Source organism: Gopherus evgoodei, chromosome 5, assembly GCF_007399415.2.
Source record: "Gopherus evgoodei ecotype Sinaloan lineage chromosome 5, rGopEvg1_v1.p, whole genome shotgun sequence".
Taxonomy (NCBI): domain Eukaryota; kingdom Metazoa; phylum Chordata; order Testudines; family Testudinidae; genus Gopherus; species Gopherus evgoodei.
This window is the reverse complement of record NC_044326.1, coordinates 102554609-102574249: the sequence shown is the minus strand read 5'-3', so window position 1 is coordinate 102574249 and position 19641 is coordinate 102554609. Positions and strand designations below refer to the sequence as shown.

Sequence of the window (19641 nt, the reverse complement as noted above, 5' to 3'; positions counted from 1 at the left end):
GTGATGATGGTAAGAGCTCATCCTACACTTATTCCCAAAGTTGTCAGGCTTTCATTTAAACTAGTCTGTTATCTGTGCTCACCCATTTTCTTTTCAAAATGCCATTCCTTTCCAGAAGAGAAGAAACTCCACATCCTGGATGTTTCAAGGGTCTTGTTATATTATCTTGATAGGGCAAAGCCTTTCAAACAGACTGTCTTTTTGTGGCCATCTCTTCCCTTCTAGGGATCAAGCCATCTCCTCCCAGATAATATTGAAACAGATTATGCAGTGTATTTAATCTATCATGACTGACAGTCTTATCCTCCAAATATGAAAGCTTGCTCCAACAGAGCACAAGCTATGTCCTCTGAATGCTTCAGGAACATGCTCATGTCTCAAATTTGCAAGGCAGCTGTGTGAACAAATCCCTTTACTTTAGTTAAATGCTATGCCTTTGACCTGGCTGCAAGATCAGATGCCAAGTTTGGTATGATGGTTTTACAGTCAGTATTTAATTAGTGGCAGCCAAGACTTCTCAATCACACCTTTCAAATGAGGTTTATCTGGGATCCACATGGACATATACTCCAGGAAGAAAGAACAATTACCTTATAGTAACTGTGGTTCTTTGAGATGATATTATCCATGTGGATCCCAAAACTTGCCCTCTACCCCCACTTTTTCAGAGTCCTCTTTCCCTGGGATTCTGAGTTGGCAAAGGAACTGAGAGACAGTTATGCCCGCTCTATCCTTTATGTCCTGGAGTCCAGATGGCACAAGTACATACACAGAGCAGGTGCAGTCCAATGGACATTACTATTCAAAGATTCCGCCCTTGTGCACAAGGCACAGGAGCATCTAGAGTAGGATTTATATGGACAACATCATCTTGAAGAACCACAGTTAATGTAAGGTAACTATATATTGCACTACCCATTTTAGTGCTTGAAAATGTTTTGGTGAATATATCAGATATAAAGAAACTAAAAAAATTGAAGGGTAAATTTTCAAATGTTAGGTTCAATTTTCAAAATCTCTGACTAATGAGCTTTTGCATTTTTTATCAGCTGTCTGTGATATAGGATCTGCTTCTTTTAAATATGACATGCGGCGACTCAGTGAGATTCTGGCCTTCCCAAGAGCCTGGTATAGGAGAAGTATTGCCAGACGCCTTTTTCTAGGTGATCAAACCATAAATCTACCAGGTAAACTACCCCTTATTTCTCTGAAAAATTCTTCCATGAAATAAACCAAAGCAAAAATGGTTTAATTTATGCCGTAATATATGAGTAGCATGAGTAACTAGATAAAGCAATAGAAACTATACTGTAGTATAATACACAGATTGAAAGCAGATATTGCCCAATTCTAATTCCCAGGAATTTTTCATTTGCCTAAATGGGGAGTTGGTGTTATGTTTTAAGAAAAAGTCACTACAAACAAATTTAAATTTCAGCAAAATTTATAACCTAGATCAATGTTTCCCAAATTTGTTCCACTGTTTGTTCAGGGAAAGCCCCTGGCAGGCCGGGCCGATTTGTTTATCTGCCACGTCTGCGGGTTTGACCGATCTTGGCTCCCAGTGCCGTGGTTCGCTGCTCCAGGCCACTGGGAGTTGCTGGAAGCGGAAGCCAGTACGTCCCTCGGCCTGCGCTTCTTCCAGCAGCTCCCATTGGCCTGGAGCAGTGAACCACAGCCACTGGGAGCTGCGATCGGTCAAACCTGTGGACGCGGCAGGTAAACAAATCAGCCCGGCCCACCAGGGCTTTCCCTGTACAAGCATCAGAACAAGTTTGGGAATCACTGACCTAGATAATGGAGTGGAGAGTGTGCTTATAAAATTTATGGATGACATCAAGCTGGGAGGGGTTTGCAAGCACTTTGGAGGACAGGATTATAATTCAAAATGGCCTTGACAAAATGGAGAATTGGTCTGCAATCAACAAGATGACATTCAGTAAAGACATGCAAAATACTGCATGTATGAAGGAAAAATCAGATGCACCCCTACAAATTGGGGAATAGCTGGCTAGGCTGAAAAAGACCAGGCAGTTATAGTGGATCACAAATTGAATAGGAGTCAATTTGTGGGCCACAAAATGAATATGATACAGTTGTGAAAAAGGCTATTATTCTGGGATGTATAAAAAGAAGGGTCTGTAAGATATGCAGGTAATTGTCCCATTCTGCTCAGCACTGGTGAGGCCCCAGCTGGAGTACTATGTCCAATTCTGGGTGCCACAGTTTAGGAAAGATGTAGATGAATAGGAGAGCGTCCAGAAGAGATTTAGAAAACCTGACCTATAAGGAAATATATATATTTTTTAAATGGTCATGTTTAGTCTTGAGAAGAGAAGACTGAGGGGCATTTGACAAGTCTTCAAATATGTTAAGGGTCATTATAAAGATGACTGTGATCTGTTGTTCTCCATGTCCACTGAAGGTAGAACAAGTCGTCATGGGCATAATCTGCAGCAAGGGAGATTTATGTTAGATATTAGGGAAAAAACTTCAGGGTAGTACTTAAGCTCTCTCATAGGCTTCCAAGGGAGGTTGTGGAATCTGCATCATTGGAGATTTTTAAGAACAGACTGGAAAAACACCTGTTAGGGATGGTCTAGGTAGACTTGGTCCTGCCTCAGCACAGGAGGTTGGACTTGATGACTTCTTGAGGTCCCTTCCAACCCAACACTGATGTGATTCTGTGAATACTATTAAAATAATATTAAGGTGGCAATAAAAACACTTTAGAAGAATTTCAAAGTTACTACTATGAAATTTGCTGCTAAGATTGAAATATACAAAACATTTCCCCATATGTAGGAGTATATTTATTTTGCTTCTGTTAAGTGTTACAGACTGATTGACTGACTAAAAATAAAATAAAGTTACACTGCACTATGGGCACTTTTCTTTTCCAGCAGCATCAGGTCCTGGAACACCAGATTCCATTGACGGGGTAAGCCAGCATCTTTCTCCTGAATCGTCACGTAAAGCATACTGTAGGACTTGGGAGCAGCCCTGCCAGTCTGCTTCATTTACACACATGGCACAGTCATCCAATGTTTTTAATGAGCACAATACAAACACCAGTATGTCACCTGGGACAGCAAATCATAATTTAAAATCTCCGGCTGTTGCACGATCTCGGAGTGTATCTGATTCTTCAGTTCCCCACAGAGGTGAGTGGAAAAGGAGATTTTTAACAGTTCTTTGTCTTTTTAGTGTGGTCTAACACTATATAAATAGTTCTAGTAATTAAATACAATGATGTGATATGTGATAGGGCATTGAGTCGTCATAGCCGTCAGAAAAGTTATTAGTTAGTCAGAATAACTCTGTTTGCAACTGTAAGTTTTCATTCTGATCTTGTACTCTTAGACTGTTGTTGGTGGGATGGAGATAAAGTAATTATATTGCTTTAAAAATTCAGTGAACTTGTTCTTAAAATTTTAAACAGGAAATTTAATCATGGAAAAGTAGCAAACCTATACATAAATTAAAACTTAAAGGCACAATCCTGTGAGGTGGTGAATGCCATTGTCTCCCACTAAAATGTTTAGCACCTTGCAGGATCAGATCCTAAAGCATGTATATTTCTCATTGTGCGATTGTCTCCTTTATGTGATAGGACAGAGTTTGAGAACTACAAGAACTGAAATATAGTTTGTCCATCTTGTCTATAGAAGACATTGGAATTGCTGTTGTTCGTACAAAGGTTACATAGCTGGGGTGTGGTTCTGCAGTTTATCTTGGTTTATAATAATCCTTTCCTCTACACTTGAGTCCACCCACACTAACCTGGTGCTCCCCGAAGCAGCTCCACGTCACAGATTGGATGGGGTTTAATATGTAGCTGAATGCAAATGACAGAGTCTCAGGCCCATATTAGCAAGTACAACATAAATACAGATGTTTCTCTTTGTATAGAGGTGGAGAGAGTTATTCGAATTTGTTCTACTATGACTGATTTGATTTTGCATCTTATGGGTGAAATAGTGATATCTACTTGGGGTCTGTACAATATTGAGGCAGATAAGGTGTTTAAAAATGTTTTTTACTACAGTGACATACACTTTAATACAGTGAAATATCTGGAGAAGTGAGAGGACAGGCTTTTAGTCTATATGGAGGGGAAAATGTTGTAAGCAGTTCACAAAGGAAGACTGAGCTGAAGCAGAATTTGTGGTTAGCTAAATATTGTTTTGAACTAGCACATACTCATACAGTTTAGGCATAGTGCCATGTTTTAAAAAATGACAAATACTCCTGACTTGAATTTCACCAGTCTATGACAAACTCCTGGATACAGTTTAGACTAATGAATAGCTGTCACACCCCTGCCCTTTAACCTGGGGTGCCCTTTACAATGCTTTGTTGCTGTAGCTGTCAGCCTGGACTGCTCAGTCTCCAGCATGGAAGTCACTTCCAGCTATGTCTCTGTGCATGCTGCAGCCAGCCAGCTGCGCCTTGGCTCCTACCAATTTTGACTGTAGTACAGAGTGACTCAACTAATTCCTAGTCTTAGATTTTGCCCCAGAAATATTTGTCCTGTACTGACTAGTGTTCTTCTGGACAATACACGTTTATATAAACTCTGTTATTGCTTTAATAGAAATAATGCTTGCCACCTCAAGTGGAGTTTCCCAAATTTAACTATAAAGAGAGAGATTTTAACTGAGTACAAGTAATAAGGCATAAGTCAGAAGTCACAAGAAAAATAAAGATAAAAAGCAACTGGTGCCTAACTTAAACTGTTAAATTCAGAGCAAAGTTTTCTCATCACATACTCTCAGCAGTCTTACTGACCAAATTTCTTAGGTCAGGACCCCTTCTCCAGTTCAGTGGCTTCTTCCTTTGCATCTTCTGGTGCAGTCAATCAATTAACGGGGGAAGGGGGGTCCTTGGGGGTGTTTGTCCGTTCTTTTTATAGTGTCAGTCCCCCTCTTGGAAAACATTTCCAACTGAGAAGATTCAGGAGACAGTCTATAACGAAGGATATTCCTTGCTGCTTTTTCCTTACCTGTTAAAGCTTCTTTTGTTTTCCTTCCTGATTGATTACTCTGTTTACTGCTTAAATGCAAATTAAGCAGAACACACATTCCTTTGTTTGAGACAGGGCTGTTTGTCAGCCTCAGTTTGGAACATGTGTTAAGAACACCATACAGTAGAATCTTATACAGTGGTGCCATACACCTTTCATCAGGTCAGTAATGACCAGTAAATAATGAGTTTTCAAATAATATCTCACAAGGCTTATTTCATACAAAGATTATTACAATAGTGTGGATGGCGTGGACAGAGGGCTAGATTATGTAAATTGGTTCTTAACGTGCTTGTCCACATGGATTCTTCTCTTGGTGCGCATGGACCTCAGGTGCACAAGATCAGATCCTTTTGGCCAGCAATGTCTTTTGGGGCTGCACCTGCACCCAAGATGTCCTTGTCCCTCTATGGACATCACACTCAGAGTTGGCGGGGAATCCAGAGAGCACTCTTGGAGAAGAAAAGGCATGGTTCTCAGAGGGAGCAGGCCCGCTGGTAATCTGCCACCTTCCATATCTAGTAGATTCACCATTGTCCATTGAGGGATTGTTAATCCTGCAAAAGACTTGTGGCACACTCCAATATCGATACCTGTCACTTCCAAGAGGGCAAATAGACAGTACCAAGCTTCTCCCAACGGCTTGGAATACTTTGATTTGCATCCAGGGAGAAGCTGACTTATTTTAGTAGCTATGCAGGAAAGATCCAAATAGCCAGGGCCTCTTAATACAACACAAAGGAAGGCTGGAACTCTTTGACAGACAAATTGTCTGCTTCACTGGTCTCCACATGTGTGTTTCCATTTCTGAAATACAAAGATTCAGTATTCAATGTGTAAAATCTGTAAAACTTTTAAATATTTATTATATTTTATGGATGACTTTAAATTTAATTTTTTTTCCTCATGACAGTGTTCATAAAATAGAGAAATAAATGACTTCATTTTCATGATAATTAAGGCAACAAAGTAAACCATAAATGTTTTAATTTTCGGCAATCTTTAGTTGTAGTTCTCCAAGTATGTGACCCATGGGCACTTCACCATAGGATGCACATGTACCCATGCGCCCTTTACCAGAGATTGTGTGGGAGGTTTTTTTGTTGTTTTTTTAAAAGGCAGTGTGCTACTCTAGAGGGCATTTATGGTATCCACTGTTCTCCACTTCTCTTACTTCTCTCACTTACTGTTAAATAGTTCTTTTAGTTAGTTCAGATTTTATTTTAATTATTATATTACATTTTCATATAATCCTGTGCTTTTGAAATGATGTCTCCCCTCCCGAACTTATTGTTTTTAGTTCCATGGCACTTCCTGGGTTATATAAAAAACCTCAGAGTTCCAGACCTGCCACAGGTATTTTCCTTGTAGTGACAGGCACTCTGGGGTATCAGTCTGGTAGAAACACCCCCACTTGTTGGTACCACATCACTCAGAGGCACTGCAAAACCATAAGCTGGTACTTATAGCCCCTCAGTATCTGAGGAGACCCAAAAGGACCAGGACCCACAGAATGAGGAAGACTCACCCCATTCAGCTGAGTCTTTTGAGGAAGCAGTGCAACCACCTTCCTGTGCTGATAACTTTAGACTTTCCAGGACTTAATGAAGCCTCTGGCGGAATCCCTCCAGTCTCCTTTAGAGGAGCTCCAGGAGTCTCAGCAGACCCTGACTGATATTTTAAACATCACCCCCTAGGATAAGAACGCTCTTTCTCTTAATGAGGCACTGTTCTCACCTGCTCACACTCTATGGCAAACACCTGCTACTATTATGCCCACGTGCAAAGCAAATACTACATTCCAGCTAAGGGAATGAAGCTGATGGTAAAGGATGTCAACAAAAGGAACCATCAAACATGTTGCAGACTCTCTCCTTCCAACAAGGAGTCAGTTAATTGCCAGAGCTTCCTGCAGGCCGTTCCCAATGTCACTGACACTGCTTCATGATCCATGGCCACCGCAGTGGTTATGAGGCGAGCATCCTGGCTCCAGTCAGCTGGACTCCCGAGGGAGGTGCAAAACAGTATGGAAAACCTCCTCTTTGAAGGGCCCAAACTCTTCAGTGGTGAGACAAACTCCTTGCACCACTCTCTTAAAGGCTCCAAAGCAGTGCTCTGCTCATTGGGAATATACATGCCTGCAACAAAGAGACATTTTAGCAGGTCTCAAACTGCACTCCCTTCTTGGCTTTTTCAATACTACCCACCACAGTGCAACCTCACATCTAGGAGCCTCCTAGGCAGCGATCAGGACCAGCACAAAATGTGCACCTCCGTGTAAGAGACCATTTTGACAGCTTGCTTGAGGGCCTCAAACAACCTCTCCCTCTGGATCTTTTGCTGTATGAGTCCACTATATATCCCTCCCCACTTTGGAAACTGCCTATACCATTTCCTACATGCCTAGGAAATGTGTCACCACAGACAAGTGGATTCTGTAGGTGATCAGTGTGGCATACTCTATTAATTCACAATCTGTCCTTCCCACCCCTTCCAGTTCCTCTTCAGGGGCCCGCCTCATGAAGATCTTTTGAAGCAGGAAGTGCAATCTCTCCTGCACTTGGAGTTATCAAGCTTGTTTCTCGTGACTTCATCAGAAGAGGCTATTACTCCAAATATATCCTGGTTCCCAGGAGAAGCAGAGGCTGGAAGACAATTCTAAATCTCAAGAATATGGACATCTGTGTCCTTTCACAGAAATTCAGGATGATAAACTTAGCCAGCATATCTCCATCCCTAAATCCTGGGAATTAGTTTGTAGCCCTCAACCTCCTGTTATATAGCCACTAACTCCTCCCACAAGTGCTTTCTGCACTGGTTAATAGACTCAAAACATTACCAAATCCTCATTGTCCCCAAAGGTCTTTACCAGATCTTTTAAGCAGTGCCAGCTCACCTCTGTTAGTGGAGCATTGCAGTGTTTCCATATTTGGATGACTGGCACCTCAGGGGTCACTCGGCTCTAGAGGTTCAGTTGGCAGCATTCAAGGCACGAACTCTGTTTCAATCCCTAGGCATTTGCATTAATCTGAAAACACTGACATTAACTCTTGTCAGCAGATAGTCTTCATGGGAGCTGTTTCCCTAATTGCCCAAGCTTGCCTTCCCAAGGTAAGATTCTCCACTATGTCCAGTCTAATGGCTACCTTACAGCACAGTCCACAAACAACTCTAACGGCCTGCCTACAACTTCTCGGCCACATGTTGGCTTCTGCATTCATTATGTTGCATGGTTCCACATGCATTATGTTGCAAGACTGCACCTCAGATGTCTTTGGGCTTGCCTGAGGACTGTGTGCACCACAATCAGATCGTCTTTCCAAATCAATCATGGTATCTCCAAACATACAGACTCTCTCAGAGGTGGAAGAACCCACTGAAGTAGAATCCCGATTTTCACATCCTCCGCTCTAGAAAATCCTCGTGATGGATGCCACTCATTTGGGTTGGGGGTGCCCATCTACAAGAGGCCACTGCACAGGGCAAATGATCCCCACAAAAGAGAGCACTCTTCATAAACATCCTAGAACTAAGCATTTTGCTACGCCTGTCAGCACTTCCTTTACAATATACAGAGCCCTTCAGTCAGGGAAATGCTGGACAATCAGGCAGACATACTATATAAACCATCAGGGGAAGCAAGATCCCAGTCATTATGAGCAGAGTCTCCAAGACTGTGGAACTAGTGTATCTTGCATCAGATAGAAATCTGTGGTTTATGTACCTGGCCTCCCAGAATACAACTGCAGATTTCATCAGGACCACGAGTGTTGGAAAATGCCCTACAACACCTTGGTCCCCTGCCCAGCTCTACCTGCCCATACCTCTGATCCTCAAAACATTATTCAAACAGAGACAAATAGGAGCAAGGATTAGTCTCATAGTGCCATCATGGCTAAGACAAGTGTGCTACACCTCTCACCTCTCCGTGGCAACACCTGTTCCTATCTCAGAAGATGAAGTCTTCCCTGAGAGGAACTCAGGTGCCCTGATCCATCTCAGTCCTTTGTCTCAAGGGATGGCTCCTCGATGGTTCTTGAGTGTGGTATTACCCTGTTCAAATAAGCTCTAGTCAGATAAGATATAGTAGGAAACCACATACTTGTAAGACTTACTTGCAGAAGTGGAAACATTTCCATTCCTGGTGTTCCCTCCATTCTTTGCATGCCTCAGATGCTCCACTCTCAAAAATCCTAGATTACCTGTTGGACTTAAAGACCTCAGACTTGTCAGTAAGCTCATTTCAGAGTGCACCTGCTCGCTATCAAGGCCTTCCATTTACTTATTGAGGGGGTTTCAGTCCTTGTTTGCCCTTCTCAGGAACCCTGCTCCCCCATGGGGCCTTAACTTGGTCCTTAATGTCTTGAGATGCCTCCCCTTTGAGCTAATAGCTGCTCTCTTTTCCACCTTTCCCTTAAGACTTCATTTCTGGTTGCTGTTGCTTCAGCCAAAAGAATGAGGCTGTCACGGTGCACATGGCAGACCCATCATATATGTCTTTTACCCTGACAAGGTCACACTGTGTCCCCATCCTCGTTTCCTCTCTAAGGTCTCATTGAATTTCATATTAATCTTGAAATTTGTTTACCTGTATTTTATCCAAAGCACGACACCTCCAGAGCGGAAACTAGTCTACACACTCTAGAACTCAGGAGGGCCTTCACCTTCTTCCTTTAGACTGAGACCTTTAAAGCTTCTCCAAGATGCTTGTATCTTTTGCTGAAAGAATGGATAGTCAATTTCCACTCATACTCTGAAATGGGTTTTAGGTTGCATCTTTACCTGTTATAAAACTGCTCGATACAACACCCTTGCAGAGCAACAGCACACTCCACTAGGTGTCATTCCACTTCTGTTGCCTCTCCTGAAAGATGTTCCAAGACTGCAACTTGGTCTTCAGTTCACGTTTGCCAAGCAGTACGCTATCTTACCTGCTTCCAGAGCTGACGCTACCTCTGGTAACACAGTTTTCTGAACTTTTTTGGATTTGCCTCTTCAGCACCCTCCTCCACATTAGTTACTACTTGGAGGGCCTACAAGATTGAAGCATCCATAGGCATATACAATTGCTGTGGCATCTTTGGTTTCATGGCTGATAAGAAACTGAGTAGCAGCAGATCCATGCTTTTTTTGTATGCTCTTGTCTGGGAGCACGAGGTGCTGGTCTGTACAGACAAACGGATGCTGCTTTTTTACAATCTCCAGTTGAGAGCACATGGATATGCAAGTGTTCTACAGTGGAATGCCCATAGGGACAAAACTTCTCAAAGAACTCAAATTACTGTAAGGTAAGTAACCTCTCCATCTGTGGTGCTTTTAAGTCTAATGGCAGTTTTGTCTTCTGTTAACATCTTTTAATGTTAAAAACCTGCAAGTTTTCCTCCAGGGAATGCCTTTTTCAATTTTTACTTTCCTCTGTTTTTAGATACACTCTCGAAAACATCAACACCATTTAATAAATCAAATAAAGCTGGAAGTCAGCAGGGGACACCATGGGAAACTCTGGTTGTGTTTGCTATGAATTTGAAACAATTAAATGTCCAAATGAATATGAGCAATGTAATGGGCAATACTACGTAAGTAGAAAAATTGGTGATTTAGCAGATTGTTTGTTTGATATTTTAATTTGCTGGGGAAAAGACTGTTAAACAGTTGTCCCTCAAGAACATTCAAAACTTGCTGTCTTTTAGGTCAGTGGTTCTCAGCCAGGGGTACACTTACCTCTGGGAGGTACACAGAGGTCTTCCAGGGGGTACATCAACTCATCTAGATATTTGCCTAGTTTTACAACAGACTACATAAAAAGCACTATCAGAGTCAGTACGAACTAAAATGTTATACAGAGAATGATTTTTTTATACTGGTCTGTATGCTATACACTGAAACGTATGTACAATATTTATATTCCAATTGATTTATTTTAGAATTATAAGCTTAAAAATGAGAAAGTAAGCAATTTTTCAATAATAGTGTGGTATGACACTTTTTTGTATTTTATGTCTGATTTTGTAAACAAGTTGTTTTTAAGTGAGGTGAAAATTGGGGGTATGCAAGACAAATCAGACTCCTGAAAGTGGTAAAGTAGGCTGGAAAGGTTGAGAGCCACTGTTCTAGGTGATTTTGTATTTTATAGCTTAAATCCTGCCATTCCACTTTAAATGCCCCTAGCGAACAAATGTAGTGTGGTATGATTTCCTGACTTATGGTCTGCTTGAATTGAAACTGACTGTGTTAACAGCCACTGAGGCTACACTCAAGACGTCAGGAACTTGACATAAATTAGGATCTGAGATAGCCTCAGTGCCCTATGGAAAATATAGTCTGCTCTATCCTAGGCAGGCCACTGACCATAGGAACACTATATTATATGCATAGATATTTCTACAGACAGTCGGTTTCTATATCCTTAGTATAGGACAGTGTGGGAAAATCCGAATACCATTTATAAGAGGCACAAAGATGTGGAAAGGTGGATTTTCTCTCTGCCGGGTTTGGGCCCAACCCTCCTGTATTATATTATCTCTGCTTCATGGAGAAGGATGGGAAGCAGCATTTCATTTGGAGCCAAATTTTCAAATTTTGTGTGTAAAGAGCTTCATTTTGCACAGGTAGATTACCGTAGAGTATACTAGATCCATGCTCTTAGCAATTCTGCCCGTTCCATGTTCCAGTGCTGAAATACTCCAACAGATGGCGCATGCCTAATCACTGCTGAAGAATTACATCCAGTAACTTGTTCTCATACCTTAAGTGTCTGTTCTTTCTGAAAGAGCACTATTTTGTCATTTGGCTTTTCTCATTTGTGGAAATATATTTTTCTTGCCCCAAACACTGACTCAAAAACAACTCTGCAGTAAAACAAGAAACTATGCCTATCTCAACAGTTTCTGCTTACAATGGTACCTTGCAGTTTGAAGTATTGGAAGTACTCATGCATTGCCGCTTTTCATCTCTGTTTCAGGTGGACTACCAGTGGTTTGAAAAGCCAAGGACGTTTATCTGTAGGTAGTAACAGAGACCGTGAAATTAGCATGTCTGTTGGTCTGGGAAGATCCCAGCTGGATTCCAGAGGAGGTGTGGTTGGAGGTACCATAGATGTCAATACCTTGGAGATGGTGGGTAAGTTGGAAAGACTAAAAGTTTTACACTTTGCTATACCAAGTCCATTACGAATTACACCAGTGCAGTTGTATTCTACAGAAGTGTAGTGTTCTGAAGTGTCAACTTTTTTACATAATATGAAAAGCCAAAAGCACATATATAATACAGAATTTTCCTATGTGAACTTATTTAATTATATAAACAGATGTTGGCCTAGAATCTCATCTGCTGCACCCATTGTCCACTGGGCAAAGTTTGGGGGTGGGGGATGGTGTACAGGAGTCAGTTGCAATTCCCTGATTCTGGGATGGTTCTCTACCTCAGGGTCAGGACTGCTCTTAACCTGCACTGACTGACTGTGGCCCCCAAGTCTTCTACCAGTTGGGGAACTGGAAGAGTACACAGCACTCCAATGTGCCCTATAGCTCCTCAAACACCCCTATGCTGGGAACTACAGGAAAAATGATGTAAGAGCTGGATATGTCAGTCCTATTTTGGGACTTCCCAATGCTTAGGACAGTTCAGTGGCTTTCCAGCCCCTTTCCACCACAAGAGTGGCACAAAAGGGTCAGGATTTATTAGAGAATCTTTATTGTTAACATCTTGTATATCCAGTGTGAATTATTCTGTTTCAGCTCATATTTCTGAACATCCAAACCAGCAACCCAGTCACAAAATTCAGATTACTTTGGGTTCTACAGAAGCACGTGTTGACTATATGGGATCCAGTATCCTTATGGGAATCTTCAGTAATGCAGATCTTAAACTGCAGGATGAATGGAAAGTTAATCTATATAATACCTTGGATTCTAGTATTTCTGATAAAAGGTAGTACTTCTTACTGTACTTAATGTTTCCACTGTCTAGTTCTGTCCATTTATCTCATTCAAAAGAATAAAGTACATATGCGTTTTTTCATTAAAAATTGCTAGATCATATCTGATGACAAAAATTTAATTAAATTAAAATAAAATAATGCAGGTTAGGAAAGTGAAAACAAGTCCCTTTTTGTACAGAATCAAATCTAAACTGAATTTATGGTAAATGTTCTTACTCTTTTTATATTCTAGTGAGATATTTGTCCATGGAGACTTGAAGTGGGATATCTTTCAAGTGATGATTTCAAGATCAACCACCCCAGACCTGATAAAAATAGGAATGAAGCTTCAGGAGTTTTTTACTCAGCAGTTTGATACCAGCAAACGGGCTTTGTCTACCTGGGGACCTGTTCCTTATCTTCCTCCTAAGACAGTGGCTAATAGAGAAAAGCTCACACGAGCAATGTATGTATTATAAAAATAAAAAGCTTAGCTATACAGTACCATTTATAGGTGAGATTTTTACAGAATTAGGTTTCCAGTATTGCAAACACTAATGTGTGAGAGTAAGTCCCATAGAATTTAAAGCATTAATATTAGTGTAACAAGATATCACGCTAAAGTTTCAGTACATCTGCCACAGATTTTTGTGGCAGGGATAGCCTATAAAAATAAAGTTCAGCACTCTTTTGTGAATATACGCTCTTTTTTGGTAAATATAGAAGTAGCTGCTAATTTTGTCAGATTTTTAGATGAAAATGAATTTTTCACTAAAACAAAACTCTTGTATTCTGAAAAACTTTGTTTTGGGTTTTCAAAGTTTGTTGTTTTTTTCCTCTCCTCTCCCCCCTCCTTCCTTTTTCCAATGGGGAAAGAAGTGAAAAAGTATGGGGTGGAGACCCCCCAAAATTAAAAGCCTTTAAAAAAAATTCAAATTAAATCAATGTTCATTTAAAATTTTTCATTAAAAATATTAAAAAGAAAAATATCAATCAAAATGGAAAATATTTGTTTTTTTCCAAGGCTTTTCATGAAAATCGTATTCTATTTTTAATTAGCCCTCATTTAAACACTCTGAAGTGTGAGGGTCCCATTTCTCCTAACCAAACATGGAAGTTGTTAATGACCAATAAAGAATCTATGGACTTTCTTGCTACACAAGAAATTTTAAAATATCTAGTATTTTAAAATATTTGGTGTATACCTACTTCAACATACTTGTGGTGCACAAGGCAGATAGAACAGGAAACATTTCATGTCATTTTAGTATCCCGCTTTTGATCCTAGAGCGATCAGCACGCCTTCACCGTACTCACTGGAATTCTGTACGGTCAAATAAGTAGCCGTTTTATACATCTATTTAGTCAACAGTCGTTATTAAATTGATATTATTCAGTACCACACTTAAAATATGTGGATAGTTGAGTTTGGGACTGGGTGGAACAAGAAGGAACGAGTTATAAAAATCAAAGGAGAAATACCATCATCAGAGATTTCTTTTGTATAGTGTTCAAGGTAAGTTAATCCACTGATTACTCTACACAGCATCTGCTATAGTGAAAATTGTATCCTGTAATTTTTTCGCCAGAGTTGCTTCCCAGAATAGGTACATAATATTATTCTTTGTGTTGCACATTACATTTTGCATTTTTTTTTTTTATGGAAGTACTTCCAAACCTGCATCATTGACCTTAGTCCTCAGTGCTGTTTTTTTCGTGGCTCTCACGTTACCGGTAAAGGTTATGCTGTAGTGTATTGTCTGTTGGTTTGAATAGCTCACATATAGTTACTGTGTTCCACACGTGATCCTTGTCAATGGTTTTAAGTAACCTTTTTCAGTATATATATATTTGGTCCATGTTTGTTGTCTTAACTTTCTAAGCAACCTTAAAGCTGTATATTATTTCTTTATTATTGCTGACTTTTTTAGACTATCCTATTCTTCACATTTTGTGTAATTGTTGAATCTATTTTGACAGTTTGTATGTGTAGGTTGCCTTTGGGCTACCAGTACAATTTTCCATATTAATCTTCACTGCTTATTCTTATTTATTTGTAGTTCAGTAATGCCTAGTGACCCCAATCAAGGGTTTGAGACCCACAGTAATAGGTGTTAAGTAATTAAAAGACCAGCTAACGTTATCTTTTTCCATACTGTCTGCTATTTGGTCAATTTCATGAGACTTGTCTCTATGAAGACTAGCAGTAATCACTGCTGGAACCATTTATCTTCTTGTCAGACATGACCTTGGGCATCTCCTAATCTGATAAAAAGAAATATGAGTTTTATTGATATTCGAGTATGTTTCTTTGGATATGTTTTTTCATCTCCTCTATCTTTGCATGTGACAAGGCTGAAACAATTTAAGTGAAATAGACTGTATAAAGTTAGTATAGCCACAGTCAGATTTTTAGTAGACATGGAATTCCAGCAGCGTTTTACAGTTGTATTTTCCACATCTGTAAAGTTTACAGTCATGCTTGAGGATCTTTCTATATTTGTGTTTTTTCTTCTAGTGCTGGATGCAGCCCATCATCGCCACTGGCCAGGGGTTTTGAAGGTAGTATCTGGGGGCCACATATCCTTATTTCAGGTTCCTTTACCAGAAGACGGAATGCAGTTTGGAGGATCCATGAGTTTGCATGGAAATCACATGACACTGGCATGCTTCCATGGACCTAATTTCCGTTCAAAATCTTGGGCACTGTTTCACCTTGAAGAACCCAACATTGCATTTTGGACAGAAGCACAAAAAATTTGGGAAGATGGTAACTAAAACCTTAATGCATCTTTCACTTTAGAACCTTTTCTTGAACCATAATTGACCATCACTAACCAAGCAAAGCAGTTTTCCTATACTTTGAATCAATATTGTTCTTTTCCCAAAAAAGCTTCTACGTGTTTAAAATAGTGATGATGTACCAGAGAGAATATATTGCCTCTTTCTTTGTCTGTTGCATAAAGGAAAATACCTAGCTGAGTATAATATTTGATACATCCTTTATTTGAGACTTTATATTGCCAAGGTAGGAAGACAGCCTTCTTGTTCTGATAAATCTTTTCTGTCTATAAATAGGGAGGGTTTAGTTCTTCTATCACTTACATTAGCTTTACCCTATCAGTTTACTAGAGTTACTTCTGATTTATACTTGTGCAAGTGATAGGAGGATCAAGCCCTATCATACTATTACTCTCTTCAGAATGTGTGTGTGTGTGTGTGTGTGTGTGTGTGTATATATATATATATATATATATATATATATTTTTTTTTACGTTGACACAGGTTCTAGTGAGCATTCTACTTATGTTGTACAAACACTGGACTTTCATTTGGGTCATAATACAATGGTCACCAAACCCTGTGGAGCCCTAGAAAGTCCTATGGCAACGATCACCAAGATAACAAGGCGCCGCCATGAAAACCCACCACATGGGGTTGCAAGTGTGAAAGAATGGTTCAATTATGTTACTGCTACAAGGAATGAAGGTTAGATTCATATTCATTAATTTCTGGCCTGATTGCCAATCAACTGCAGAATGTGTTGACTTAAAGCTGTTGAAGTTAAAAGGGAAAAATAGGAGTTTAGCTCAGAAGAATAGATATTTTATGTTCATAGAAAAGCTGAACCCCTTGTCATAAACAGATAGTTAAGGGTTAATGTCTCTTTTACCTGTAAAGGGTTAAAAAAGAGGGAACTAAACACATGACCAGGGGACCAATCAGGAGACAAGATACTTTCAAATCTCAGTGGAGGGAAGCCTTTGTTTGTGTTTTTTGGGTTTTGCTTTATTCTCTCCGGGCTCTGAGGGTGACCACACGTACCTACAGGCTCTCTAATCTTCTATTTCAATTTTGTGAGTACAAAAGTAGAAAGGTGGTATAGTCTTTTTATTTGTTTTCCTTTAGTTGCAAATGTGTAGTTTGCTGGAAGTATTTTAAATTGTATTTTGCTGGGGGGGGGAGGCTTCTTTCTAGTTTCTATAAGCTGACAGACCCTGTAACTTTTTACCATCTAAATTGCAGAGATAAACTTTTACTTTTTTTTCTTTCTTTTTATTAAAAGTTTTATTTTAAAGACCTGTCTGATTTTCCCCCCTGGTTGAGGCTCAAGGGAATTGAGTCTGTACTTAACAGGGAAGGAGAAGGGAGGGGAAGGCTGGGAAAGGCAACGGTGAGGAAAGGGGTTTACTTTCCTTGTATATCCAGGGGGTCTGGGTCTTGGGGGTCCCAGGGAAGGTTTTGGGGGACCAGAGTGTATCAGGCACTGGAATTCCTGATCGGTGGCAGCTTATCAGATCTAAGCTGGTAATTAAGCTTAGAGGAATTCATGCTGGTACCCTAATTTTTGGACTCTAAGGTTCGGATTGGGGAAAGATACCATGACACCCCTATAATCCATACCTCATTTATTTGAAACCTCATTACTTGGTCATGTCCCCCAGAGTTTCACATAAGTAATGCTAGAATAAAAGTGAGTTTTGAACTTCTATTCTCTTCTGCTTAAGCAGAGTAGAGCTTTCACTTTAAAAGGTTCTCTCTTTGTCCCTCACCCAGGAAATCAGAGACAAATCAGGGTGGACTTTGGGCTTCCCAAAGATTGAATAACACAGCAAGACTCTTACAGATACTTGAATTCTATGTATGGGGCAATATAAAAACCTAGATAGACTTCTGGCCTAGTTTTCCATTGGCGCTGCAAGTATCAGATCTCTCAGGCTTATCAGACTTCTAAGCACCATGCACTTAACAAGCTGTTCACACATGCATATTGTTTTGAACTTTAAGTGTGGAGCTAATACAGTAGAACCTCAGATTTACAAACACCAGAGTTACGAACTGACCAGTCAACCATATTCCTCATTTGGAACCAGAAGTAAGCAATCAGGCAGCAGCAGGGGAAAAAAAAAAAAAGGCAGATGTAGTACAGTACTGTGTTAAACGTAAACTACTACAAAAGGGAAAGGAGCTTTTTTTCTTCTGTATGGTAAAGTTTCAAAGCTGTATTAAGTCAACATTCAGTTGTAAACTTCTGAAAGAACAACCATAATGTTTTTTGTTCAGCATTACGAACATTTCAGAGTTATAAACAACCTCTATTCCTTTGAGTGGAGGTGTACAGCAGTGTGGTCACACTTATTATAATTGGGAATATATTATTAGTATCTTCACAGTCAATTTCCAAAATTAAGGTGAATGTTGTGCTAAATTCCAAGCATTGGAAAATAGGGGATTACAACAAAGATTGTTTTGAAACCTTAATTAAAGTGGTGGTTTCTAGAGAAAATGTTATGAAAAAGTCATGTATATGTATACTGCTTAAAAAACCAAAATGATTATTTGTCAGTCTTCCATCCATTCTTTAGATCGCTTTCTTAAAAGTAATTGAAAACATGAGTATGGTGAAGATGTATGGGCCGTAGTAGTCTCTCTTTATTGAGGCAAAATTATCTGGAAGGAGTAAGGAGTACAGAATAATGCCCCAAGGATGCTGTAGGAGTGATTTGAGACATTACTCTTGCCTCTGAATAAATGTACTTCCTAGAGTGTTCTCAGCCCCGACATTCTTAGGAGTGAGAGACTGGTCTTGACATTGAAATACCATGTTGCAGTGAAAAACAAAACCATTATTAGGCTAGAACATTTGCAAATCTGTCTCCTTAAATGCTGATAAGGCTTTTCAATAAAGATTGCTGAATTGCAGCATTTGCTGTTATCCATATAGAACTAAACCTGCTTCGAAACGTTGATGCTAATAACACAGAAAGCAGCACAACAGTGAAAAGCTCAAGCTTGTTAAGTGGATTCAGAGGAGGATCCAGTTACAACCACGAGACTGAAACCATCTTTGCATTACCAAGGATGCAATTGGACTTTAAATCCATTCATGTTCAAGAGCCACAGGAACCTTCATTACAAGGTGCGATGGACATCTTTTTCTTTTTTTCTCTCACTGTTCAGGACTATTACTTCAGTTCTGATAATAAAATGGTATTAGATGATTTTACTGCACTGAAGTAAATGGTGTTACACTGGCGTAAAATTGGTCTGAGAGAAGAATTAATCTTTGTATCTTAAAAACTGAAAAGCTGACAAACTAATGGATTTCTATGCAAGAAAGTACAGTCTGAGAACCAGCTCAAATTTTGTGATTTTAATCTGAAGATAGTTGGAGTTCTGGGTAGAAGGACACTGGCTACTCCATTTTCTTGAACTAACCTAGAGTGAATTCTGATGTTAAATCCTGAGGGACCCTAACATACAGTTAGAGACCAGGCACTGTTTGAAAACCCTTGGAAGGTTGGGTGGAAACCCTCACCATCTATGAAAATTTTGAATAAATGGATTAATATGATTAACTTGTGATATATTTTAGAAAGAAGGGCCATTTAAAAAATGAGACTCCAAGGCAGACATCTAAAATGAGTGACCTAACTTTTAAAAGTGCAGATACTTTCCAGTTCCTGTTAACTGCAGAGAGACCTCAGCGCTTTTGAAAACTAAGCCATTAATTTAGGAGCCTTCTTTAGGTTTCCATTTTTTTAATCTTGGCCAAAATGGCCATATTTTACATCAGTTCTCGTTACACTGGTTAACTTTTACACTGCTGCTCAAATAGGCATGTTTGACCTCCATGTCCAATAGTGTCTGTTACACTTATATTTGGAGCTGATGGAGCTGCGTATAGTTATGGTTC

General features: G+C 39.7%; 1 protein-coding gene across 1 annotated transcript in view; it reads left to right on the top strand.

Annotated features, from left to right (window-relative positions):
• The window catches only part of KIAA1109 (KIAA1109 ortholog), a 236674-nt gene that overhangs the window by 204311 nt on the left and 12722 nt on the right, over positions 1 to 19641 (top strand). The window contains 10 exon segments of the mRNA XM_030564256.1: positions 1050 to 1187; positions 2907 to 3164; positions 10452 to 10602; positions 11988 to 12145; positions 12763 to 12955; positions 13198 to 13383; positions 13385 to 13410; positions 15463 to 15714; positions 16230 to 16433; positions 18670 to 18864. Coding sequence (XP_030420116.1) covers positions 1050 to 1187; positions 2907 to 3164; positions 10452 to 10602; positions 11988 to 12145; positions 12763 to 12955; positions 13198 to 13383; positions 13385 to 13410; positions 15463 to 15714; positions 16230 to 16433; positions 18670 to 18864 — 1761 coding nt within the window.